This window comes from Engystomops pustulosus, chromosome 7 (genome assembly GCF_040894005.1).
Source record: "Engystomops pustulosus chromosome 7, aEngPut4.maternal, whole genome shotgun sequence".
Classification (NCBI taxonomy): domain Eukaryota; kingdom Metazoa; phylum Chordata; class Amphibia; order Anura; family Leptodactylidae; genus Engystomops; species Engystomops pustulosus.
In genome coordinates, this window is record NC_092417.1 from 108,053,408 (window position 1) to 108,081,183 (window position 27,776).

At 43.3% G+C, this 27,776-nt stretch overlaps 2 protein-coding genes across 2 annotated transcripts; both read left to right on the top strand.

Moving 5' to 3' along the window:
* The first annotated feature begins 6,534 nt into the window (after positions 1 to 6,534).
* On the top strand, positions 6,535 to 13,040 carry LOC140070199 (uncharacterized). The gene is made up of 4 exons (XM_072116547.1): positions 6,535 to 6,758; positions 7,024 to 11,641; positions 11,701 to 12,729; positions 12,848 to 13,040. The coding sequence occupies exons 2-4, from the start codon at positions 7,272 to 7,274 to the stop codon at positions 13,038 to 13,040; spliced, it is 5,592 nt and encodes a 1,863-aa protein (XP_071972648.1). The 5' UTR covers positions 6,535 to 6,758; positions 7,024 to 7,271.
* Positions 13,041 to 16,845: 3,805 nt separating this feature from the next.
* NUDT7 (nudix hydrolase 7) lies at positions 16,846 to 27,492 on the top strand. Its single transcript, XM_072117495.1, has 4 exons — positions 16,846 to 17,032; positions 19,473 to 19,614; positions 23,507 to 23,665; positions 24,562 to 27,492. Exons 1-4 carry the CDS (start codon positions 16,977 to 16,979, stop codon positions 24,919 to 24,921), a joined length of 717 nt encoding a protein of 238 aa, XP_071973596.1. The 5' UTR covers positions 16,846 to 16,976; the 3' UTR covers positions 24,922 to 27,492.
* Positions 27,493 to 27,776: the final 284 nt, after the last annotated feature.

Here is a 27,776-nt window from a genome sequence, read left to right on the forward strand (position 1 = left end):
TGTTCCTCCCATTGTCTGTTACCATAGTTCCGATTTTCAGTTGTCGCGGAGAAAGCCACAGATTGATATTTTCTTGCATGGTGTGGAGCAGTTCCTCCCCTGTGTGACTTCGTACGCCCAAGCTAACAGGTGTAGAACTGCATGACACAGCTGTGCCCTGTGCATGTGGTATAATGGAGCAGCACTTAGACTTGTGGAGGCTGAGGTGGTGGTGGAGAAGGAGGAGACGGACACTGGCGCATGAGAAGCAGTTTGACAACAAGGAGGAGAAAGCGGAATCTCTTGTTCAAGTTGTTGGTGTGGCTGGGCGGGAAGCACATTCACCTAGTGGGCCGTAAAGGACATGTACTGGCCCTGACCGTAGTTACAGCTCCAAGCATCCGCGCTGCCGTGCACCTTGGAAGAAACCGATAAGCTCAAGGACTGGCCCACCTTCTGTTCTACATATTTGTGAAGGGCTGGCCCTGCCGTTTTGGAAAAAAAATTTCGACTTGGAACTCTCCACCTCCTTTCGGCACAAGCCATTAGTTCTCTGAAGTCCACGACTTATAAAGGGAGAGACTGCAGTACCAACAACTTGGACAGGAGCAGGGTCAGCTTCTTCACCTTAGGATGGATGGACGCATACAGTTGTCTCTTTGTTATCGCCTCGTGCAACAACTTTTGCCACCATGAGTAGTGAGGAGCAGGAGCATCTGGACCGGGAGATGATGCTGGGGCTGCGGTGGCACGATGGACCTCCACATCTGTACCACTTTTCTCCCAGGCCAATGGATGGTGACGCTGCATGTGTTGATGCAGGGCCATGGTGCCAACGTTAGCTCCCTGGCGCTTCACTTTCTGCCCGCAGATTCTACATATACATGCTCGGTTCCTCTGGTGTCTTAACAAAAAACTGCCACACCGCCGAGGTGGGGATTTTACTGCCTGCACTGAGTGACTACTAATGCCGCTGCCTAGCTGAGCCCCTGAGCCACTGCTTACTTGGACCTGTAAAGCAACTTGCTGCCTGCTTCGCTGCCTGACGCGCAAGCTGACACCCTCTTCTCCTGAAGATGATGATGAATCCCTGGCTTCACCCGGCGGGTCCAACCTGGGCCAGACGTAACCAATTTGCGGGGCATTTATATCTTCATCCTGTCCCTGTTAAATGTGGATTTTAGGACTTTTACTATATTTCCCTTGTGGATATATAGTAAATATATAACCGTATATACTTGTGTATAAGCTGAAAAACCTCACCTCGGCTTATACACGAGTCACGCCAAGGATCTGAGGGCCGGAGGGTGAGTATTTAAGTTTTTTTTTTATGTGCTTGGCATACAGGTGGCTGGCTGGCTGTATACTATACTGGCTTATACTCAAGTCAATAGGTTTTCCCAGTTTTTGGTGGTAAAATTAGGGGTCTCGGCTTATACTGGATTCGACTTATACTCACGTATATAAGGTAGATATATCCTATTGGCATTACAAATTGTACAAGAACAGACCATAGGATAGTTTTTGTGAATTTTATTAATAAATTAGATTGATATTATTTTTAATTGTATTTTTTTTTTAAAACAACTTTTTATTGGGTCCAAATGTACAAGTAAAGCATGACATTGCATCTTTTATTCTGTATTTTATACTGTACTGTATTGTATTTTTTATTGTATTGTTGTACATTTGGGATATATAGATATTATTGCATTTTTATAATGTAAGAATAAAACGTACGTAAATTTGACCTAAATCTGAATAGAATGGAATGAGGTAGTGCATTTGTCCAGTATCAATTTTTTTTTTTTTTTACTATAATGAAAAATGGTGGAGACTGTAGCAGAGACCTCCAGCAGTTCAGACCTGGTCCTAGGTCAGAACTGGCGTAGATTTTGCCATATCTACCAAGAGGCTCCGGGTGGTGTTTAAAACACCAGTCTTAATAAATTTGACCTACTGTTATCCACAGACCACAGAAGATTTTTCTCACACAAATCTTCTGTTTCAATAATTTTAACAAATCACAAATTACATTGTTTTACGGCTGCGGCTTTACATTGTTTTAAAGCTTATTGGTATATGGTGAGATGACATTGACCGATTCTACCATCTTCCACCTTGTACAAATGGTTAAATCAAAGATGCCATTGCACAATACTTATCAGGTCATTTAATTGTTTGTAACTCTATTGCTCATTCTCTATTATTTGTCACTGTTTTCAATCATAGCTTTCTCAGAAAAAAGTATATAGTAGTTTGCTATCTTTACCAGGAGAGAGCAGCATTTCCCTATTATTGATTCAGACCAAAAGAAAGAAATGTGTGAAATGTTGTTCAAGCCAAATTTTTACCCCAACATTTTGTATATCTATAGCAGGTTGCAGAAGTATTTTTCCCATTTTTAAATTTTTAACAGATCAAGCATTTTTGAAGTGTAGGGAAAATTATGCAACCTTTTGCAAACTTTAGCAAGTTAAAAAGCTGAAAAGTGTGGCTTGCATATATATTCAGCTCCCCTAGTTAGTACTTTATAAGAACACCTTCAGCTGCAATTACAGTACCAGGTGGCAGTGTGAATTCACTATTATCAGTGAACAGCACAGAGACCCACTAAACCCTCATCCAGGGTAGATGCTACTTGGCCAATGCAAGAAGTTGACGCCTGGTGGTGAGGTCAGGTCTCCTTGCAGGTTGTGCAGACTATTCTAATGTAAATAGTTTCCAATGGTCGCATGTAACACTTGGGTGCCTTGCACCTCTAAGTGCGTCTGGAGTTCATCATCCGGTTCCAAGGGGAATTATTCACAATGAAGTGGTCATCAGTGTGGGATTTGACCAATGGATGTCCACCTTTCAGTGACTTTTTCAGTCTTTCGGTATCTCTGCTGCAAACTGCTAATGACATTCTGAGCTCAGTTAGAACATTCTGCTTGAAGCCTAACAATGGCGAAGTACTGTTGATCAATTGTTAGGGGTCATTCACACGGCCGTTCATGGGGACGTACATGTGGCCACAAATTTGCAGCCGCATATACGTCACCATAGACAGAAATGGCAGCCCGGCGGTGGTATGGTGCCACACATGTGCGCCGCACACCGCAAAAAGACAGAGATAAAGATGCACTATCTTTCTGCGAGTGTGCAGCCGTGCGCCACTGTTTCCTGTGGAGGGAGGAGGGGGTCACCTCCTCCTCACCTCCAGCACACGGCAGTGTGCCCGCACGGCGGGCATACTGCGTGTGAATGAACCCTTACTGTAGACGTCATCTTGGTCTCAAGCAGTAACACAGCCCCTTAGGTGCACATTTTTCCTGTCTTGTCTGACACAGTGCAGTTGCGACACAAAACGGGAGCAGACAATTTATAAACACACGTGCAAGCAGTCTGCATGTTCTTTACAGGGCAAAGTCAGTCAGAAGGTGCATTGGAAATTCAAGAAATGGTCACATTGGGGCAGATTTTCAAGCTGTCAGAATAGTCCTAGTTGCCCATGGCAACCAATTACAGCTCAGCTTTCATTTTACCAGTGCTCATTAAAGGGGAGCTGTGATTGGTTGTCATGGTCAACTGAGAATGTCATGTTTATTAATTGATAATTCCATTAGTAACAGGGTCCCTGTTTGGATGGCTGAACTCTCCTCCACCAGGGGAAGTTTATATCAACTCCCTGGTGGCTGGAAAGTTCCAGACAAGACTTGTTGGAGATTACATCCAGTGATGAGAGTGTATCTGAGACCTGATGTCCAGACACATGGCCTGTAGATTAGGCCTACAGCAGATCTGAGCCCTACCAGAGCCTGCCTTGGAGTACTGCAACAAGTACTGAACACACTGAACTGTTACCATGGCCTGTTGCAGGGCCGGCTCCAGGTTTCAGTAGGCCCCTGGGCGACAGTGCCTCAGTGGGCCCCTTTGCAGTGAACTCACGTGCCAGCATTAAAAATTCAAAAACTAAAAAACAGTCTCCTGTTCCCTGAAATATTCCCCAGTTTATCATCCCAAACAGCCATGTCACGGTCAGGGCAGTTTTAAGGTCATTTAACCAACAGGGCGAACATAAAAATGTGTGCCCCTCCACTCTGCCAAGTAATAAAACTGAAACTTCAGCTCAGCTGCTGCAGAACCTCATAATACACACTTTAGCTACAGCAGAACCTCATATACACACCTCAGCTGCTTCAGAACCTCATAATACACACCTCAGCTGCTGCAGAACCTCATAATACACATTACTGCTGCTGCAGAACCTCATAATACACACCTGAGCTGCTGCAGAACCTCAGAATACACACCTGAGCTGCTGCGGAACCTCAGAATACACACCTGAGCTGCTGCGGAACCTCAGAATACACACCTGAGCTGCTGCGGAACCTCAGAATACACACCTGAGCTGCTGCGGAACCTCAGAATACACACCTGAGCTGCTGCGGAACCTCAGAATACACATCACTGCTTACACAGAACCCTCTCTGCTTCTCATGTACATTTGAGATGATTAATATAATTTCCACATCCACACATGCAGCAAGACATATATACAGCTACAGAGACAAGCATGGAGGCACACACACACTGACAGACAGATACATACAAACATGCAAGCAAACACATCATCACACATACCATACACTCACTATATGTATCAGTCATACACATCCATACATGTCACATACCATCACACCCTGTGGTGTCTGCAGCAGCCCTGGGGTCACACAGAGGAGTCTTCAGCCTTCTCCTCCTCCTCCTCTTCTTCGTCCCGATTTCTGAGCTGCCGGATTTCAACATTACTGCAGCTCCGTGTGAAGAGGTGATAGGGGGGTGTTAACCCATAATGTGCTGCATCACACAGGCAGCTCTGAAGCCTCTACCTGTGCTGTGTCTCTCCGAGTGGGGGAGGAACAGTGCAGGACACAGCTCCTCATCACAGGAAGTGAAGATGTGCACAGAGTGTGTGTGGGCCCCCGGCAGCTCTCTGGGCCCCGGCACTTGCCCAGGTATGCCGGGTGCTGGAGCCGGGCCTGGCCTGTTGTCTTTGCTGTGTTCGTGTTCCAGAATAAAAGGTCCTGTGAGTTGATATTTTACATCCCTGCTCAGATCCCTGAAAGCTGCTAACATCAATATCACCACCACAGCGCTCCCTGCGCAGCCTCTGCCTGATGCCTGTGTATGTGTTACACTGACCACAGCCAGGACCTGCAGAGGCTGCCCCCATCACCCCCGGACTGTATATATACAGAGATACAGCAGTGACATCACCACCACAGTGCTCCTTGTGCAGCCTCTGCCTGCAGCCTGTGTAAGTGTTACACTGCCCACAGCCAGGACCTGCAGTGTCCCCATCATCCCCGGTCTATATATATAAAGGTACAGTAGTGATGTCACCACCACAGCCCTCCTTGTGCAGCCTCTGCCTGTGTAAGTGTTACACTGACCACAGTCAGGACCTACAGCGGGTACCGCTCTGGTTGTGATGTCACTGCTGCGCCTCTTAATAAATACAGTCCAGGGGTGATGGCAGGCACAGCGCTGAACCGGAGCACCAGATGGGGTAAGTAAAACTGCTCTTTTACTTTGGACCCCCCCCCCCCCTGCTCCTGCAACTTGGACAATCTCTTTAATTATTTAATAGTTTTTGGTCCGTTTGTAAGAAGTCCGTCCAAAAACGCATGTGTTAAAAAACGCATGTGCTTTTGTAAAACGCATGCGTTTTTTGAAAATGCATGTTTTTGACCAGTTTTAATTAAGATAATTGGTAAAACCTGTCAAAAATGGATGCGTTTTCAAAAAACGCATTAGTTTTTTAACAGAAACGTTTTTTAACGGACTGCTTAAAAACGGACCAAAAACAGGTTCAACGCCATGAGTGGCATCACCCTTAGGGTTAGGGTACACGTAAGTTCCTCATGATTACATTTAGGAACACAATTCATGCGCAGTGGGAAGGAATCTCCCAATCACATGTGTACAAAACACATTCCTGATCGCAAGCGTTTCACTGTATATGCAGATGCAATCTGGAGAAACTCCCCCGTACTGTGTTAGAATAGTGTTTGTAAATGTAATTCAAGTGTGAACACAGCCGGAGAACACATTGGGGGGGATGTATTAACGCTCTTGCGCCACAATTCTGGTGGTTTTGTGCAAAAAAAACTGTGTGAAAAGCCGTACACCACATTTATCAAGGATTTTTAGACCTGTTTTTAGCCTTTTTCTGACCTGTCCGACTGAGGGGGCTTGGCCTTCATAAAAGGGGCGTGACTTGGTCTAAAAGGGGGTGTTGCCTCTTATTGTTCCGTGCGCCAAAAATTGTGTCACAGAGTTTAGACCACTTTAAAGTAGGTCTAAACTGGAAACCGACAGTCTTATCCTGCACCAGATGCATTAACACAGTGATAAATCTGGCGCAGAAAATGACTCGGGTTTTCCTCTACTAAACTGATGGAACTTGGGACACATTGATAAATCCCCCCCCCCCCCCCATTCTGATGATGTGTTTGGAATTCAAATGCATTGGGCAAAACGAATCAGACACATGTTGTGCTGCCCACTGGCAAATGTTATGCAGGTTAAATGATGTTCATAATTTGTCCATTATGTAACAGATGTTTATTTGCAGGCGCCATCTAATGGCCAAAGTTAATAACTACTTACATTCTGTTTTCCCCACCCACTAGCAGATACAAAGGATTGTGGGTAGGAGAAGGGCAGTTCCCTTCATGTCTACACAGAGAGAAGACCTATATTCATTCATCTTAACCCTTGTTGTAGTATAGCCGGTAAGGAGACTGTCTATAAGAATCTACAGCTGCTAGCAGTTATGGGACCACTCTGTATAAAGTCTTTTATATGAAGTGTGATGTATAGATCTGTAATTGCACTGTAATTGCACAGATGGGCCCAACCTCATGGTCGGCCATGTTTGGTCCCAGACTGTATCTGTATCAGCTTGTTTCCTGTTATATGCTAATGTAATGTATGTAACATGCTCCTGTTATATTATTGTACTATTCTAATAGATTGTACATTCCTGTTTTTCTTCAGTTTCACCCTAATCCTACATCAGTTTAATAAAGCTACGGACTTTCAACCAGTCTCATTTGTTGAACTGTAGGAAGGCGTTTAACTGCCTGTCGAGCTCCGCATAGACCCCGGGGGTACGTGAAGTGGGGGCAGGACAGTGAAACGGCTGCTGGAAACAAGCGGGAAAGATTTAGACTACACAGAGGTCTGCTACTGTCTACGCAGTCACCTGCAAACAGGCAACACAGCAATCTCTAAACGGTTAAAGCATGTCACAAAGCCAAGCGTCTTCTATCAAGACAAGATCACGGGCCAGTTCCTCAAAAGCATCTACCACGAGCAATGCAGCCGCCATCGCCCGCGCAAAAGCGGAAGCAGCGAGGACACGGGCTACCTTTGCTGAACAAGAGATGCAGTTGAAATTACAACAAGCCTCCTTAGAAGCAGAGAGGGCACGACAACAAGCCTCCTTAGAAGCAGATAGGGCACGACAACAGGCTTCCTTAGAAGCAGAGAGGGCACAAGAACAGGCTTCTCTAGACTTAGAAAGAGCACGCCTGGAAGCAACACTTGAGAAGCTGACAATTGAGAGGGAAGCAGCAGCTGCCATGGCGGAAGCAGAAATCTTAGAGGCAGCCGCGTTCTCTCACAGCGAGCCCAGCAGACACAGTAGCATGCCTGATCTGGAACAAGAACCCCAGGATACACTAGAACGCACTTCAGAATATGTCCTTCAACATCCTGTGTGTAATCCTCAGACTACACATGAAACAAAGGTTACCAACTGCGAGTCAAGTCCAAGGCATCATATTTTATGTCAAGAAGCGGACCTCAGACCACAGTTCTGCAAGCAAGAGAATGCTACGGCTCAAGTCAACTTCCCTGCCTACCAGAGAACCCAAGCTTCATCCCAGCGTCCAGGAAGTTACTACACTCCCAGACAGTGTGGCACTGTGAAACCTAAAGAAGAGACTTCTGACAGGTATGGCTACACACCACACTCTCACCACGGCAACCATTTGCCAACCTGTCTCAGCACAAACCAAGCCACAATAGACTTTGCTAAGTTCTTTGCTCGACGTGAGCTTGTCACCAAAGGACTTGTAAAGTTCAATGATCGCCCTGAGAACTATAGGGCTTGGCGATCCTCATTCCAGAGTCTTATAAGAGACTTAGACTTGTCTTCTAGGGAAGAGCTAGATCTACTGGTGAAATGGCTTGGAGATGAATCTGCTGAGCATGCCAAGAGGATCAGAGCCATTAACATAAACTATCCAGAAACAGGGTTAAAGATGATCTGGGATAGACTCGATGAGTGTTATGGCTCAGCAGAGGTTATAGAAAATTCATTATTCAAAAGAATTGATGACTTCCCTAGAATAGCTAGTAAGGGCTACCAAAAACTTAGGGAACTAAGTGATCTGTTAACTGAACTACAGGTTGCCAAAGCAGAAGGAGATTTAATGGGACTTGCATTTCTTGACACAGCCAGAGGTGTCAACCCTATAGTGCAAAAACTTCCTCACAACCTACAAGAAAAGTGGGTCAATCATGGTTTCAAGTACAAGGAAATCCATGATGTACAGTTTCCACCCTTCAGTGTATTTGTGGAATTTATTACTCAGCAAGCAAAAATCAGAAATGATCCCAGTTTCGATTTTACTCTATCCTGTGCCACTCCATCTGGTCTTAAACAACATAAAACTCCGGTAGCAGTTCACAAAACTAATGTTTCTTCTAAAAGTAATTCTTACAGGCCTTCAAGCTCCTCTCACCAGGATGGAAGATCCACGGACCCAAGTAAGCAGTGTCCCCTGCACAAGAAGCCACATTCCCTACTGAAATGCAGAGGCTTCAGAGAGAAGTCCATGGAGGACCGCAAAGCTTTCCTCAGGGACAACAAAATCTGCTACAAGTGCTGCTTAGCAACATCACACTTCGCAAAGAACTGTAAGGTCAGTGTTAAATGTACAGAATGTGACAGCACAGATCACAACTCAGCTTTACACCCTGGGCCACCACCATGGGCCTCGTCTCATATAGAAAGTGGCCAGGAACAAGGTGGAGAGGAGGGAAATACTGAAACAGAGACACCAGATGTTACTTCTCAATGCACTGAGGTCTGCAAAGGACTTGTAGGTGGCAGGTCCTGCTCAAAAATCTGTCTTGTCAGAGTTTACCCAACGGGCTGCAAAGACAAAGCCTTCAAAGTATATGCCATTCTTGATGACCAAAGTAATAAATCTTTGGCTAGATCTACTTTCTTTGACATTTTCAACATTAAGGGACCCAGCTCTCCCTACTCCCTAAAGACTTGTGCAGGCACTGTTGAGACGGCGGGGAGAAGAGCTACTGGGTACACAATAGAGTCTATAGATGGTCGCACCTGCCTGACTTTACCAACCATAATCGAGTGTAACCAGATCCCTGATAACAGGTCTGAAATCCCTACACCAGATGTTGCAAAACACCAAACCCATTTGAAGCATATAGCTCATCTCATACCAAAGTTAGATCCTCAAGCTCAGATAATTCTGCTTCTTGGAAGAGATATCTTGCAAGTTCACAAGCCTAGACATCAGATTAATGGTCCTCACAATGCTCCATTTGCCCAGAAACTTGACCTAGGGTGGGTGATTGTAGGTGATGTTTGTATAGGTGGTGTGCACAGACCCACTTCGGTGAACAACATGCTTACCAGCACATTAGAGAATGGACGCCCTTCTCTCTTTCAACCATGTTACAGTAACATCTTCATAAAAGAGCTTCCACACAGCATTCCTCTACCCTGTCATATCACTAGCAACCTTTCTGACAACCATACTTGTACTAGTGACCATGACCACTTAGGATGCACAGTCTTCCAGAGAACAAAGGAAGACAATCAACTGGCAATGTCCTTTGAGGATAGACTGTTCTTAGAAATAATGGAGCAAGGAATAGTTAAAGACGAATCAAATAGCTGGATAACACCTCTTCCCTTCAGACCCAAAAGGCAGTGTTTGCCTAACAATCGAGAACAAGTTTATAAACGCTTTGCTTCCCTTAGACGGAATCTTCAGAAAAGGCCTGATATGAAAGACCACTTCTTTACATTTATGGAAAGAGTATTTGAGAACTCCCACTCAGAGATAGCTCCAACCATAAAGGATTCAGAGGAATGCTGGTATCTACCTATATTTGGAGTTTACCACCCAAAGAAACCAGGACAGATAAGAGTAGTATTCGACTCTAGTGCCAAATTTGAGGGTGTTTCCTTAAATGATGTCCTACTGCCAGGTCCAGACCTCAACAACCGACTCCTTGGAGTGCTTCTCAGATTTCGCAGAGACTCTGTTGCATTTATGGCTGACATCCAACAAATGTTCCACTGTTTTCTTGTTAAAGAGGAACACCGAAATTTCCTTAGGTTCTTTTGGTTCAAGGACAACAACCCCTTGGAGGAACCCATCGAGTATCGCATGCGTGTGCACATCTTTGGTAACAGCCCTTCCCCATCAGTGGCTATATATGGACTTAAACATTCAGCCAGGGAGGGTGAGAAAGAATATGGTTCAGACGTTGCACAGTTTGTCAAAAGGGACTTTTATGTGGATGACTGTTTAAAATCGCTACCTACAAATGAGTCTGCAATCAGTCTTCTTAAGAGAGCTCAAGAAATGCTTGCTAATTCAAACCTGAGACTCCATAAAATTGCCTCCAACAGCAAAAAATTGATGGAAGCATTTCCCTCTCATGATTACAGCAATGACTTAAAGGACTTAAGTACTGACACTTTTCCAATGCAACGTAGTCTTGGACTGCTCTGGGACTTAAAGTCTGACACCTTTACCTTCCAAGTCAGCGAGGAAGAGAAACCCTTTACTCGGAGAGGAGTACTATCTGCTATAAACAGCTTGTATGATGCTTTAGGGTTTGCAGCTCCTGTTACCATCCAAGGTAAAGCAATACTTAGAGATTTGACTCATGATGCCTCTGACTGGGATGAACAACTTCCCAATGAAAAGAAAGCACTGTGGGTAGAGTGGAAGGATTCTCTAACAAATCTCTCTCATCTTCATGTTGCACGCTCGTATGCCCCTGTGCCATCTACAGAGGTTCAGCTACAAAGACTTTATGTGTTTTCTGATGCTTCTATCAAAGCCATTGCTGCTGTGGCCTATCTTAAAACAGTAGACATTAAAGGACAATGTCATATAGGCTTCGTCATGGGCAAAGCAAAACTTGCACCACTCCCTGAGCACACTATACCGAGACTAGAACTTTGTGCTGCAGTATTAGCAGTTGAGCTAGCTGAGATGATCGCAACAGAGATGCATTTGGAGATCAAAGATGCTGTGTTTTACACAGACAGCAAGGTAGTCTTGGGATATATCTACAACGAAAGCCGACGCTTCTACGTGTATGTCAACAACAGGGTTCTACGAATCAGGAGGTCAACTTTGCCAAAACAGTGGAATTTTGTTCCTACTGATCAAAATCCTGCAGACCAAGCAACTAGATCTGTTGCTGCCAACCGCCTTAAAGACACTACATGGTTTACAGGTCCTGCTTTCTATACAACTCAGAACACGGCACTACGGATCTTAAAACATTTGAACTTGTGGATGCTGACAAGGATGCAGAAATCCGTCCCAAGGTGTCGACACTACACACAGTGACTTCAGACAATTACCTTAAGTCTCACCGATTCAGCAGGTTCTCAACCTGGAAATCACTTGTTCGTGCTATCACTTTCTTAACCCACATAGCTCGTTCTTTCAAAAATACCAAGCTTGCTAATGTTAAGGAGTGTAAAGGCTGGCACCTCTGCAAAAATGTTCATGCAGTGATTGAACTAGATCAGTCAAAGAATGTAATCATTCGGACTGTCCAACATGAAGTTTATGCTAAAGAAATTGACAATATCATTAATCACAGACCTATTCCTAAAGGTAGTGTCTTAAAGAAACTTGATCCCTTCATTGATGCAGATGGCTTATTAAGGGTTGGAGGCCGCCTAAAGGAAGCAAAAATAGACTTTGAAGGAAAACATCCTATATTAATTCCTGGGCATCATCACATTTCCTATTTGCTTGTCCGACATCACCATGAACAGGTAAAACATCAGGGCCGGCTGTTCACAGAAGGGGCTTTACGAGCTGCTGGACTGTGGATTGTTGGAGCAAAAAGATGTGTTAGCAAGTTCATTTTCAAATGTGTCACATGCCGAAAACTTCGGGGTATTTTCAAAACACAGAAGATGGCCAATCTTCCATCTGACAGACTGAGTACAGAACCTCCTTTCACTAATGTCGGGCTTGATGTATTTGGTCCATGGTTTGTGGTTACCCGACAAACCAGAGGAGGTCAAGCAAACAGTAAGCGCTGGGCAGTCTTGTTCACCTGTATGTCTGTCCGGGCCGTGCACATAGAGGTAATTGAATCAATGGACACCTCAAGCTTCATAAATGCTCTCAGACGCTTTATTGCCATTAGGGGGCCTGTGAAACACATTCGCTCTGACCGAGGCACCAATTTTGTGGGAGCAGCCAAAGAGTTACAGATTCCTACAAACCTGGATACTGTCAGTGTAAACAGATACCTAAGTGAACAGGGTTGCACTTGGACTTTCAATCCGCCACATTCCTCCCATATGGGTGGAGCTTGGGAGAGAATGATAGGCATAGCCCGTAGAATTCTGGACTCTATCTTCTTACAAGTGGGTATGGCCAGACTAACCCATGAGTGCCTAACTACTTTCATGGCAGAAGTATCAGCCATCATTAATGCCAGACCACTAATTCCAGTTACCAGCGATCCTGATGATCCGATGATACTTACTCCTGCAATGTTGCTTACTCAGAAGACTAAGACAACCTGTTCTCCAGCTGGAGAATTTACTACCAAAGATCTCTATAAATGCCAATGGAGGCAAGTACAAAGTCTTGCCAATACCTTTTGGGATAAGTGGAAAAAACAATACATCTCCACACTACAACCAAGAAATAAATGTCAGAAAACCAAACCCAACCTCAAAGTCGGTGATGTTGTGCTGATGAAAGACTGCCAGTCACACAGAAACGCGTGGCCTTTAGCTCTTGTTACTAAAAGTTTGCCAGGAGAGGATGGGAACGTCCGCAAAGTTGAAGTCAAGGTCCATGATCAGAATGAAACCAAAATGTTCTTCAGACCAGTAACTGAACTAATCTTACTGCTTTCATCTGAGGACTCTTGTGGTGGCATCGATTGACGCCAGGCGGGGAGTGTGCTGCCCACTGGCAAATGTTATGCAGGTTAAATGATGTTCATAATTTGTCCATTATGTAACAGATGTTTATTTGCAGGCGCCATCTAATGGCCAAAGTTAATAACTACTTACATTCTGTTTTCCCCACCCACTAGCAGATACAAAGGATTGTGGGTAGGAGAAGGGCAGTTCCCTTCATGTCTACACAGAGAGAAGACCTATATTCATTCATCTTAACCCTTGTTGTAGTATAGCCGGTAAGGAGACTGTCTATAAGAATCTACAGCTGCTAGCAGTTATGGGACCACTCTGTATAAAGTCTTTTATATGAAGTGTGATGTATAGATCTGTAATTGCACTGTAATTGCACAGATGGGCCCAACCTCATGGTCGGCCATGTTTGGTCCCAGACTGTATCTGTATCAGCTTGTTTCCTGTTATATGCTAATGTAATGTATGTAACATGCTCCTGTTATATTATTGTACTATTCTAATAGATTGTACATTCCTGTTTTTCTTCAGTTTCACCCTAATCCTACATCAGTTTAATAAAGCTACGGACTTTCAACCAGTCTCATTTGTTGAACTGTAGGAAGGCGTTTAACTGCCTGTCGAGCTCCGCATAGACCCCGGGGGTACGTGAAGTGGGGGCAGGACACATGTGCTAAAAAAGTAGCAACATGTATTCTGTATTTTAACATTAAAGGGGTCGATTAGGGCATAACTGATTGGTGGAGGTCTCAGTGATTGTACCCCCTGGAATCATGAGAACAGGGGTCTGTTGTACCCCGTCGCTCCCTGAGATGACCGGATCAGCCCATTAGCAAGTGTAGGCACATAGATGCGCAGATGGGACAACCCCTATAATAGTGATGACTAACAATGTTACACACATGCTGCTACTAAGAAATAGTATTTACATGTGATGAATAGTATTTACATGTGAGAAGTATTTTGCCCAATGCATTTCAAAACACAATGCAAACGCACCAAAACACAATGCAAACGCACCAAATCAACACAGCCTGAGTAGTTTTTGGATTCTAAGGCTGGCGCCACACAGGGCGCTTTGTCTGCGCTTGCAAACGCAAACAAAGTCGCGCCCACCGGGGCGGGCCTCTGCCCGATCGCATCGGCGTTTCTATGGAAACGCCTGCGATCGGGAACGAGCCGCCGGTGTTTCGCGTTAAATTAACGCAAAACACCGGCGGCTCGTTCCCGATCGCAGGCGTTTCCATAGAAACGCCGATGCGATCGAGCCGAGGCCCGCCCCGGTGGGCGCGACTTTGTCTGCGTTTGCGTTTGCAAGCGCAGACAAAGCGCCCTGTGTGGCACCGGCCTAATGCTTACAGTGGATGAATGGAGAGACCCCTCCTGGGTCCGGCGCTGATCTCTTCTAGTAACATGCTGGGGGTTATGGACAGAGGCGTTAGCTTGATGGCTCCAATAGGGGGCATATGCACTGAGAGTACCTAGGGCAACACTAAATACAGGCCCTGCTCATATGGGCATTGCTATGTTCTGCCCGTCCTCACTGTGCTGAATACGGATGGAGAATGTACATGTTACCCACGCCTCCTCTCTCCCTACACTGCTCGGCTCAGCTGATAGGGCTCCTGTAATAACAAAAAACCTACACTCTTCTCTCCCTATTCACCCTCAGCTTTCCCTACACCAGCACATAAACAAGTAAATCACCAGAAGCTGTAGCTCTCATAGGGTGATGCCACACGTGCCGTTTTGAACAAATTTTTAGACCGTCTTTAAGCAGTCCATCAAAAAACGCATGCGTCTTTGAAAAACGCATGAGGTTTATGAAAACATATCCGGTTTTGAACAATTTTAATTAAGATAATTGGTAAAACCTGTCAAAAACAGATGCATTTTCAAAAAAGTATGTGTTTAATGGACTTCTTAAAAACGGGCCAAAAACGGGTTCAAAACGCCACGTGTGCCACCGCCAAGGGGGTGATGTGACACGTGGCATTTTGAAAATGTTTTTGGTCCGTTTTTAAGCAGTCCGTGAAAAACCCCATGCGTTTTTTTGACAGGATCACCAACGGGTGATGACACACGTGGCGTTTTGAACGCGTTTTTGGGCACTTTTTAAGCAGTCCATCAAAAAACGCATGCCTAAGCTCCTTATTCGTCCGTGTGGGCGTGTCTAATATGCAGAAGCTCTGGTCTCATTGGTCAGCAGCACATGCTTGTGATGATGTCACAGGAGGCAGGTTCCACCCCTCCATCTTGCTGATAGTTTTTTTAGGATGGCAAAATGAAGATTTCTTTTTTTGTGTACAGAGGTTTTGAATTTTTTAAAATGTATTAAAACGTGTATAAATTTAGTAACTCCGTGATCCTACTTACCCAAAAATGTCATTTGGGATGCACACTGAAAGCCACAAAAAGCAAGCCCAGAAGAAAATGGCTTGCATTTTTTTGCCAATTTCACCGCACTTGGCATTTATTCCCACTTCCAGTACACGGCATGGAATATTAAATACTTTCACTACCAAATGCAATTTGTTGCGCAAATTATAAGCCCTCTTACAGCTCTTTACATGGAAAAATAAAAGTTATAGATTTTTGAATGTGGGGAGTGAAAAATGAAAACGCAAAATCAAAAAAGTTGCAGATACAATATTTTTTTTTTTTTATTGCCGGTATAGGCCTGCCAAAAGTGTATTAAATCATTAGGCTAAGTTCTGTCAGCATAACTTTGAATCTATTACTATATGTAGTCAGAGTGGTGTATGTGTATTGTTTGTATTTATGTAGTGCATATTATATTGTAGTATATGTACATACTAGAGGCATAGCAGATTACAGGGGCGTAACTGCAGGGGTAGCAGCCATAGCAGTGTCACGGGGCCTCATTATCCTACCTGACACACTAATGAATGGATGTGCACCATTATATACATATTATGCTGTACATTGTACAGCATAATATGTATATAACATCTATGTGATGTATATATGCTGTATGTGTTATACCCTATGTGTGTGCATATGCTGTATATTTGTAAATGAGTGTATAAATGTGTAATTGTAACTTGCATGTGTGAGTATACAAATATGTATATTTTTTAAGTGGGAAGGGGGGGCCCATGCAGAAGCCTGCAATGGGGCCCTGCCTCTCCTAGTTACACCACTGGCAGAGGATATACTTTACCTTGAAAAATACCTTAGCAGGTGGTAATTTGGTGGCCTTGGCATCTATGTAGTGAGAACATGAACATGTGTATTTAGTCATATATTCACTATAGCTACAATGTAAAATGAGGGATATAAGGCTTTCATACAGCCCAGGGCCCACGGTAACCTTGGTCTGCCCCTGGTAGTGACGCACACTTGTTTTGTAGCCATGTATGTATTCTGGACGTGTGAATGTGTAGCTTAAACAATGCCAACAGAGCTAATACAATAGCAATACAGTATTGATAAAAACAAACACATTAGTAGTACATATGAGTTTGTGTTGTTTATAAGCCATAACCCCCGCAGCCATCTTTACTGTGTGAACGAGATGTAAACAATGACCGAAGTCCATAGACTACATCAAAAGTAGTGGCTGACAGACAATCCCTTTAAGGGTCACGTGATAACCCAGCGAGCAGGCACGGCAAGGAGTCAGCTGACTGCCCCTACATATTAACACTTGTAGCTGTAACCCGAGCTCCGTTCTCCTCCTGCTCTGCTGTTGTGTCAGGAAGTGTTGGTGACATACTGGAGGACAGCAGACATGTGCCCCAGCCGCAGCTGTGACAATGGAGGGGGGCAGAGAGAGGAGCTGATGAGGTAAGAGCTACAAGGATGATATATGTGCAGGGAAGAGAGGACATGGGAACTGCATCTCCATTGTAGACAGGAAGTAGAACCCCTGTAGATGGAGCAGAGCTGGGATTGTAATGCACAGGGGCTGGCAGCACATGAAACACGTTTTATCTTAGATTTTGGTTTGAAGATTTACTTCTCAAAATTACAGATGCTGGTAAATTCTGACAACCTCAACCCTGCTGCCTGTGTGACATGGTTCAGTGGATATAACCCTTGCCCCAGAAGCAGGACTGTGCTCCAGATAAGCCAATATAACCTCTTTCTGGCACATACATGAGTTGTGACTGTGACTGATCACATTGTCAGATTTTGTTTAACCCTTTCAAGACCTTTTCGCCTTCAGTTTTTCACCTCCCACATTCCAAAAGTTATATCTTTTTTTATTTTTCCATTTACAGAGCCATAAGAGGGATTGTTATCTGCAAGACAAATTTCGCTGTTTAATATGCTGTGTAGCAAACCTGGAAGCTGGAAAACAAATTGCAATTAAACTGTATATCAGAATATTGTTCATATATTGTTTTAGCCTCTGACAGACTGCTACAGAAAATGCTCAATGACAGCCCTGTAAGCCTCTGGAAGATTCCCAGCTGTCATGGCAATTGATCCATTCCCCCAAATATGGCATGTGCCATCATGGTTTAGAAGCTGATCTCTGGTTTGACCATAGCAGTTAAGAGCATGTGACTGCTGTATAATACAGCAGACACCTGCCCTGTAAGAAAGGGCTCAGCCTGTGATATTAGACAATGACTATAGAGATGCAGTGCCAAAAAAGAAAAGCCAGACCTTTTTTTACTTTATTTTATGGAAAACTTTTTAAAGTTGCCAAGTAGCTGAATGTATACATATTAATGAGGACCTGTCTGTTTGATTTAGGACCCTAAACCAACTACAGATCCTTATGGACCTGTGATGTAGGATCCTACCTTGACCTGTATGACAGCTGTCTGCGCTTCCAATTTTAAAAAGAGACATTTATACTCACTTAGATGGGAGTCTGATGCGATACTATGGACTCACATTTAAAGATCCTGGCACCTCCTCTCCTGTTGCTTTAATGCAGCTGGGATAATCCCCCGGCTTCATTGCATATGTGGCGTTCTTATAACTCTTGCGCAGTGAAGCCTAAGTGTGCTACACCAGCTTCAGCTGAGTGGAACAAAGTATAAATGTGTTTTTTTTTTTTTCTAAGCGCCTACATAAAAAAATCATACAAGGTGATTTGGGACGCTAAACCATCGGTCCATAAGGATCTATGGGTGGTTTAGTGTCCTAAATCATCCCATTAGGTTCTATTTAACCTTAAAGGAAACCTACCATTTAGAATGGTAGGGGTAAGCTGTAAGTACCGAGCGCCAGCTCAGGGTGAGCTGGTGCCGGTACTTACTTTCGTTAGTGTTATAAACCGCGGTATCGCGGTTTTAACACTTTTTAAACTTTAGAGCAGAAGAGGCTTCGGTGCTGTGTGCGCCTACATAGGAAATAGCGGAGATGTTGCGCGCAGCGCCGAAGCCTCTCCTGCTCTAAAGTTTAAAAAGTGTTAAAACCGCGGTACCGCGGTTTATAACACTAACAAAAGTAAGTAACGGCTGGTGCTCGGTACTTACAGCTTACCCCTACCATTCTAAATGGTAGGTTTCCTTTAAGTTTCGGTAGGTCATGGGACCCACTTTATCCAATGTGTTCAGAACTCAAAGGGGTGGCAAAGAGTGAGGTGAGACAGACAGTGCTCGTAGAAAAGTCTTGTATTTTAAATGAAAGTGGGTACAGGGTGCGTACAAAACTGCTCACCTTTTTGGGTTGTGCAAGTTTAGGCATAATGCTATACAGGGTTTTATATAGCACTCAGGGGGCAACACATGAAATGTAGTTCCCCCGGAAAACAAAAGCGACATTTTGTTTCCACAAAGGTGACCCCCGCAACTTCCATTTGGGGGTGTTATTTTTCTATAAATATATGGAATACCCCCAGCGGGCCAGGGTAAACATATAGGGGCAGATTTATCAAGCTGTCTGAAAGTCAGAATATTTCTAGTTGCCCATGGCAACCAATCACAGCTCCCCTTTAAAATATTCATGAGTACTGCTAAAAAGAAAGCTGAGCTGTGATTGGTTGCCATGAGCAACTAGAAATATTCTGACTTTCAGACTGCTTGATAAATCTGCCCCATACTGTTATACAGTTTAATGCATGTAAATTACAGTAAGGCATAGCAAATGAAGGTCAGTGAGGTCAAATCCCACAACTCTAAGTAACATTCTCAGCCTCATCCTTTGTGCAATATTTCAAAGAAGCAATGACATGTACAATAAGACCTGTATGGGCTCCAGTTATAATTGCCTTGTCTGCACAGTGAATTTCCACGCTGATTTTTATCTGTTTTATGACAAATCTTAGGAAAAAGATCAAGGACCTCCTTGAGAAATACGATGTTGGCAGCCAATACACCCACATTCCTCTTCCCAAAGCTTCGATCCTACTCCCATTGTTAATTAGACAAGGCAAGCCACATCTCCTCCTGACTGTCAGATCAATGCAAGTAAGTAACAGCAGATATTTGCTTTGTAATTCAGTATAACAGTTTAAACACAATCCCTCCTAAAATAGGACAATTATCCACTGCTATGTATCATCCATACATCACATCTCTACAACACATTCCACTTAATGAGAAAATAACACAAATATTCCTCTGCTTTTTATAACTGCAGACATGTATGCTCCCACCAAGTGATCAGCCATCACTAAAGGTAAAAGCCTTAAAGGGGTTGTGTCACCATAGCAAATGGCTGTAATTGGGTCCAATGCATTGTGACAAGTACTTTCACCATTTACACTTATTACAAAATATGCAGGCTTACTGAGATAACTCCTTTTGTCCTGGTTGCTGGCGGCCTCTAGTGGTAGCTGTGTCCCGTCCTGAGCAACAGCTGATCTGGCCGAGTCTGTGCACAAACATTCCACCAGCTGCTCTGCACTACGGATCACTCCACACTGAGAGATCACCTGACACACTGCAGCCAATAGGAAGTGAGACATGGGGGCAGAGAGCTCAGCTGTCTACACCAGTGAATGAGGCGATTTCCACTGCTCCACAGTTGCTTCCAGCAGCAGATACAAGGTAACTGCAGACATACATGACTATCTGCTGCACAGAGGAGTCCCCCCTAACATGGATAATAGCAATGCAGCAGCCCTCTCCTCCCTCCACCATTAGTCAGGTCACACAGGTGCCTACAGCAGCAGATACAAGGTAACTGCAGACATACATGACTATCTGCTGCCCAGATGAGTCTCCCATAACATGGATCATAGCAATGTAGCAGCCCTCTCCTCCCTCCACCATTAGTCAGGTCACACAGGAGGCTGCAGAGATAACACAAGTAACAGGCTGAGCTCTGACCTCTCCTGATGCATCTCCTGTACTCTCCACCATTCACTGTCCCTCCATGTTACACTGCTGTCCTGTCCCTGACTAGCAGGGAAGTAGCTAAAGATCAGTAACATGTGAGAAGCTGTCACCTATTTATCTATGCATCCATGCATGTCAGCCTGATGCTGTGAGAATACATAGTACATGTGTACTATGTGCAGTGTCCTGTGTAGTGTGCAGGGGGCGCCAGATTCAGGATTTCTGGCGCACGTTCTTCATGAATCTGGTGGCCCCCTGCACTGCTTTGACAGACTGCACCAACTTTTTTTTGGTGCACTTTTAACATGGGGCGTATGACACATTTCAATTGGACTTCTGTTGGATCAGTAATGCAGGGACTATTTGAGCACAGCAGGTGGAAGGAGACTCTGAAGGCTGATCGCTCTGTGGTGCTGAATTGTGCAATAACTGCCGCTGTCAGTGCTGTGCATGTGCCTGGCCCCTCCCACATCTGCTTCTGTGTGGAGCAGAATAGAGGCTGAACAAGCATCATAATAACAAATAGAAAGATATTTTTACTTCCCGGTAACCTTTACAAATAGATTTTTGAAATATTTTAACCTCTTTGACAGCTTTTTGCAGTCAATTGTTTCGTGGCATAACCCCTTTAAGGGTATCTGCACAGGTTGTGGAACGGCTGCAGTATTAACCCCCGTGGTAACCCCACAGCCATTCCATAAGCATCAATTAGCTGGTGTCTGATGTGGATCCTGCAGCGGTTCTGTGGCAGCCACAATCTGCAACAATAAATGACACTTACAAATCTTCAGTCAAAAGGTGCTTCCACTGCAGATTTTTTACCACATGATTGCCTTCAATCCCATACACTACAATGCTACTACATGACCCTGTGGGAGGACTTATATTCCAGGATTAGTGCAGTGGTGGTACACTCCTGTGTGAGATCTCTTCACTGAGCACAACACAACTCCTCCCCTCTGATCTGAGTTATAGTTGTAGTAGGCTTCTCATCAGATATTATAGCAGAATGCAGAGATCAAAGAACACCGTAATCAAGTCTAGCTACAATCCTGGAATATAAATAAATTTTCACAGTTGCACTTACACACATAAAATTCTCCAGGAATACTACCTGACACTGTCTGTAGCTTTGTATGGTCAAAACTATGGATTATCTTTCTAAATGCTATGGATAGAACTGTCTGCTTCCATTGTTGTTCACAGTATATACACCTGACATTGGGCACTCCCAACAATCAACCTTTATTCACCTGTCAAATGATGCACAATGTGACACTTGTATCAGAGAAAGGGTAGTATAAAAGTGATAGTGCCACACCATCTGACTTGTTCCCTATACAGATTCTCAGATTTTTCTGTAAGTGCTTAAGTAGATCTCGGGCTAGCAGCTGTCACGGGTTGGAGATGTACGCTGACATTTCTACCTTCCAGGAATTTCCAACTTATTGAATCTATCTTGAGTGTCTGTTAGTATACTGCTTAATTGATGATTAATCACAATCTATGTAAGTTTAGTCATAGGGAAAAGGGATAATATTCGCCTTCCAGGCTCTAGCGACTGCAATTTTATCTGCTAAAAGAATATATTGTATCAATTTACGTGGGGCCTTTGGTACCTCTATCATTCGCCTCAGTAAGGCGATCACTGGGTCCATTTGTATTTGGTGCCCTGTTAAATTGTGGACAGAAGATTAGTTTAGACCCTAGCCAATAAGACACTTATGATCTAGGAGCTGATTTTTAGAGACAAAATCTTTGCTACTCTCTTCCAAAAACTTTTTAACTCAGGGTTGGAGCTTGCCAAATCACTCCTTGTCCCCAATGGGGCTCACAATCTAATCCACCTACTAGTATGTTTTGGCATGTGGGAGGACACCAGAGGACCCGAAAGGAAACCCACGCAAACACAGAGAGAACATACAAACTATTTGCAGATGTTAACCCTGGGATTTGAACCCAGGACAACAGCGCTGCAAGGCTGTAATGCTAACCACTAAGCCACGGAGCTGCCCTTAATATATTGTGTTTGGGGGACCTTGTAACTATACTCCATTGTACAACTATAATTGAATGAAATATTTTCAGATCATACAAAACAATACAATGTTTATTAGCTCCTCATGTGTCCTCGACTCGTTGTTCTGTGATTTGAGATGTGGTAATGGCTGGTTTCGCACATGCGCATTAGAGATTTCTGGTATACTACCAGAACCACAACAACCCAATTGGCACAGCAGTCAATAGGAGCATGAGTAGTGAGGCGCAGCAATAAGAGGCAATGAATAGGCTGTGATGGTGCATGGCAATGACTGTAAATCTTTATCTCCTCATCATCAATATTTGATAGAGACAAAATACTTGCTTTGTGACCGGCCGGTATTTAAGTCCACAGCAATATTGGTAATATCAGTATTAGCAATTAAACGCGTTTCATAAGTATCTCACTTCTTTCCTCGGTGATCGCCTTTTCATATCGCAACTGAGCCTCTCTATTTATCCATTAACTTGGGTTCTATCCAAAACATGGACAGTGTAAAAGCATAAACCTGTGGTGGACTAATGGGGAGATACAGGTCTTCAAAAATATTTGTATGAAACATTATAAAAAGAAACACACAGCTAAAAAAAAAAACCTTAAAATAACATATAAGACACAACAAAAATGAATATACAATCCACATTCACCATATAATCCAGCAAAATAAACATCAATATAAAATCTATCATTTAATTTTATTACTCTAGTGCAGGATGCAGCCTGACATCATTCACGGAGACATACCTCCAGATGAGGGTTAACTGGTGTACAAAAAACCAAACATTTCTTATTTGTACATTTAACCCCTTAGGTACCAATGTTTCAAATTCATAGATTTTTTTTTTGCCACTTCTTCTATTATTTTTTTTTTTTTTTTTTTTTAAATGACTATGTTTTGCTGCAAAGAAAAACTGGCTAGGGTCTTTAAAATGATTTGATAGACTATGACTGGCAATTCCTTTCTTTATTCATCTGCAGCTGAAGACTATGCCAGGAGATGTGTGCTTTCCAGGTGGAAGACAGGAGCCTTCAGATGAAGACGATATACAGACGGCTCTCAGAGAAGCCAAGGAAGAGATTGGGCTACGTCCTGAGCAAGTGCAAGTTATTGGCAGGCTTATACCTTGTATTGCCAAGGTAACTATGAGTCGCAGGTTTTATTAAGAAACCTCATACAGACAGTCCCCTACTTAACACCTGACTTACACACAACCCCTAGTTACAAACAGACCTCTGGATGTTGGTTATTTACTGTACCTTAGACCTAGGCTACAATAAACAGCTGTAACAGTTATCACAGGTGTCTGTAATGAAGCTTTATTGTTAATCCTGGTTCTTATGACAACCCAACATTTTTAAAACCCAATTGTCATAGAGACCAAAAAAAATTTTGCCTGGAGTTATAATTATAAAGCATACAGTTCCGACTTACATACAAATTCAACTTAAGAACAAACCTGCAGACCCTATCTTGTATGTAACCCGGGGACTGCCTGTATCTGTATGTAATGTAATAATAGTACAGTATAATAATTCCTCTAGACCAATTTTTCTCAAACCAATTACCTCTTAGTGACAAAAAGTTCCACAAAGTTGTTAACAAAGAAAGCCTATTTCTATGATAAGAGCACAGTATCTGTTTTTTATGGGGGTGTATTGCTGCAGGGGGCGCCAGAACCAGGAAACTGTGCTTGGCGCATTTTACTACGGGGGCATCGGTGACTGGCAGTCATTTTTATATGGGTGCCTGTGGCTTGGACACATTCACGGGCACTATAACTAGAAATGAAATATAAGTAGATAGATCCAGACAGTGAGTCTGTGGTAATGAGTAAGTGTCCCTGGTTTGTCATGCTTGATTTTGAAGGTAGATTTCCTTTGATGGTGACTTTTGCTCCATTAATCTAGGATGCACAATAAGGCAGTTTCATGACAGATGAGGGTCCCCACTATGAGATATCACCAGAAACATATAGGCTAATTGTAAAGAGATGCCATGTGTGGTATTAAATACAGTTTTTTTTGTTTTCCAGTCTCCCTACTACTTGGTCACCCCAGTTGTGGGTATTGTTGAAGACACATTTCAGCCAGTGCTGAACCCCAGTGAAGTGGCAGAAATATTTGCGGTCCCCCTGGAGTTCTTCCTCAGCCCAGAACACTACACCGCTATACAAATGCCTCAATATGTATCACAGATTATCCATCAGTTCCACTACAATGACACTGAAACCAAGAAAAGATTTACTATATGGGGACTAACTGCTCACTGTGCTGTAATGCTTTCAGTCATGATTTTGGGGAAGGGGCCATTGTTTGATCCGGAGTATGATCTGGAAAGCTGCATAAAAGGGCAAGAAAAATTCATACAAGCATCATACCAGAGTAAATTGTAGGGGAGAATTTGATATTTCACTGCCAGAAAGCTAAGTCCAAATACCAAGTAGGTATGGCCAGCTAAATGATAATTGGTCATGGGGATCTTTGTGGTCTAAAAGGCAAGATTGGTTAGCCTCTAGTAAACTGTGGAAATTATCTAATATAGCATGTTACAGAGTATGAGAAGCTAAGCAGATAGGACATGATGTACAATCTTCAGGCATGTTATAGAGCAGGAGGAACTGAACAGAGTGTACACTGTATGCTATCTGCAGGCAACATGTTATACATAAGGAGGAGCTGAGCAAATGAAAACTGAATAGTCAACCTAAACCAGGAATGAAAAATCGGTGCAAGTCTTTGCCTTTTTCATTATTTCTGAGCTTATTGAATATAGTGTCGTACTTGCAAGTATCGGGTTATAGAGCAGAAATGACTGGATGAATAAAACAGGTTCCCTTCAAAGATTAACTTTCGATTTAAATATAAAAATACTTAGCAATTTTATATGTATTCCAGTAGATGGCAATCTAATTTCTCACAATTCATGGATATTGGGAGCATTCATACAATCACCAAAAATGACCAATATGTACTACCCACTCAAGGCTGGTAAATCTTAAATAGCTGATGACATTTGTACAATAGTCTTCTTTATAGATTCTATAATATGCCTTGTAGAGTGGATCTAAACAGACAACCCCAATGCACATCAGACATCAGCTTCTTTCTTAGAAGATCTTGTCTAGAAACGATTGGCCCTGCAATGACATAGAATGACAGAGCTTAGGTGAATTTACAAGAGAAAATATTCCTGATTGCAAACTTCAATGCAACTTCTGTATTTGCACACAAAGTTCTGATTACAATGTTGTTAAAAAATTGACAAATAGTGGCCAGCTATAAATTAGATCATTCGAACCACAGTGTAAAAGAATGACTACATCAGCCATCACCTGTTTACCAATACAGGCGGTCCCCTACTTAAGAACACTCGACTTACATACGACCCATAGTTACAAACGGACCTCTGGATATTGGTAATTTATTGTACTTTAGTCCTAGGCTACAATAAACAGCTGTAACAGTTATCAAAGGTGTCTGCAATGAAGCTTTAGTGTTAATCCTGATTCTTATGACAATCCAACATTTTTAAAATCCAATTGTCACAGAGACCAAAAAAGTTCTGGCTGGGGTTACAATGTTAAAATATACAGTTCCGACTTACATACAAATTCAACTTAAGAACAAACCTACAGACCCTATCTTGTATGTAACCCAGGGACTGCCTGTAGTGATCATGGCAATCCAATCACTTCTGCTTGTGTAAATGGGCCCTATTACTGCTCACTACTAATCAATACGAGACTAGACCACTGTGAATCCAACCATAGCACTTTAATTGTTTAATTTTTGTCACTGTCCATGTAAACCATCATCTCCTGAGGGATGGTGCACATAGGAGTTGAGTGGGTGTGTATGTATGTATTTTACTAAATATATTGAAAGGTTCGATATGCATTGAGATTAGAGATGAGCGAACATGCTCGTCCGAGCTTGATGCTCGTTCGAGCATTAAGGTACTCGAGACGGCTCGTTGCTCGGACGAGTATTTCCCCTGCTCGAGATCGAGCATTTAATTAAAAAAACACAGTGAAGAACAATGAAGAATAGAATAAAAACAGTGAACACAGTGAACACAGGATCATTTAAGTGAAAAACACAGTGAAGAACACAGTGAAGAATAGATTACAGATGTTCGGCACATCTGCTTACTTGTCGGAAGATACGCGCGGAACGGTGCGAACAAAATAGTATGTGAAGAACAATATATATGTGTGAAGAAGACATTGCAGAACACGGTGAGCAGGACGGAGACACCGGGGAGCAGCACAGAGACACCGGGCAGCGGCACGGAGACATCGGGGAGCGGCACGGAGACATCGGGGAGCGGCACGGAGACATATGGGCACGGAGACATATGGGCACGGAGACATATGGGCACGGAGACATATGGGCACGGAGACATATGGGCACGGAGACATATGGGCACGGAGACATAGGGGCACGGAGACATCGGGGCACGGAGACATCGGGGAGACTTCAGTGGAAGAAGAGCAGCGGATCCCGGGACAGCGTATCTCCCGACAAGTAAGCAGATGTGCAGAACATCTGCAATCTATTCTTCACTGTGTTTTTCACTTAAATGATCATGTGGTCACTGTTTTTATTCTATTCTTCACATCTGTTAACTTGTCGGGAGATAATATACGCGCGGAACAGTGAAGAATAGATTGCAGATGTTTGCATACATCTGCTAACTTATCAGAAGACATTCTTTTTCAATTAATTAACACATTTTATTCCCGAACCATGGTCCCTTTGAAAAATTGACTTCAATGGGGCTCGTTATTCGAGACGAGCACTCGAGCATCTGGAAAAGTTCGTCTCGAATAACGAGCACTCGAGCATTTTAGTGCTCGCTCATCTCTAATTGAGATCCTTACATTTTTATGTATGTGATTTTGTTTGACATGGTGCTAATGTATTATACTGTAAGGACCTGATGGAATAAAGTGGAATAAACACTTTGGTCTTAGGGTGCAGATTGGGTATATATTACCTCCATAGTTTTATGTCTCCAACATCTACTGTACCTCTTCATGGCTCTCATAGGGCTTTTAATCAGCAGTAGTGATCCACCACAGTAACAAGCCCCTGTTTTGGGACAATATCGCTACACCAAAAAGTGCAGAACAGTAGATGCCTGTATTGGTGAGAAACAGAGTAACAGGGAATCTGTCTGGTGAGTATGGATGGTAAGCCTCAAATTTTTAAAGTGTAACTAAACTTCAAGAATTTTTTTTAAAAT

Coding starts and splice junctions, on each gene's coding strand:
- NUDT7 (XM_072117495.1), top strand. CDS start 16,977: ATGTGCCCCAGCCGCAGCTGTGACAATGGAGGGGGGCAGAGAGAGGAG. Junction 17,033..19,472: donor CAGAGAGAGGAGCTGATGAG/GTAAGAGCTACA, acceptor GACAAATCTTAG/GAAAAAGATCAAGGACCTCC. Junction 23,666..24,561: donor TTATACCTTGTATTGCCAAG/GTAACTATGAGT, acceptor TTTGTTTTCCAG/TCTCCCTACTACTTGGTCAC.
- LOC140070199 (XM_072116547.1), top strand. CDS start 7,272: ATGTCACAAAGCCAAGCGTCTTCTATCAAGACAAGATCACGGGCCAGT. Junction 11,642..11,700: donor ATGCAGAAATCCGTCCCAAG/GTGTCGACACTA, acceptor CCGATTCAGCAG/GTTCTCAACCTGGAAATCAC. Junction 12,730..12,847: donor ATGGCCAGACTAACCCATGA/GTGCCTAACTAC, acceptor TTGCTTACTCAG/AAGACTAAGACAACCTGTTC.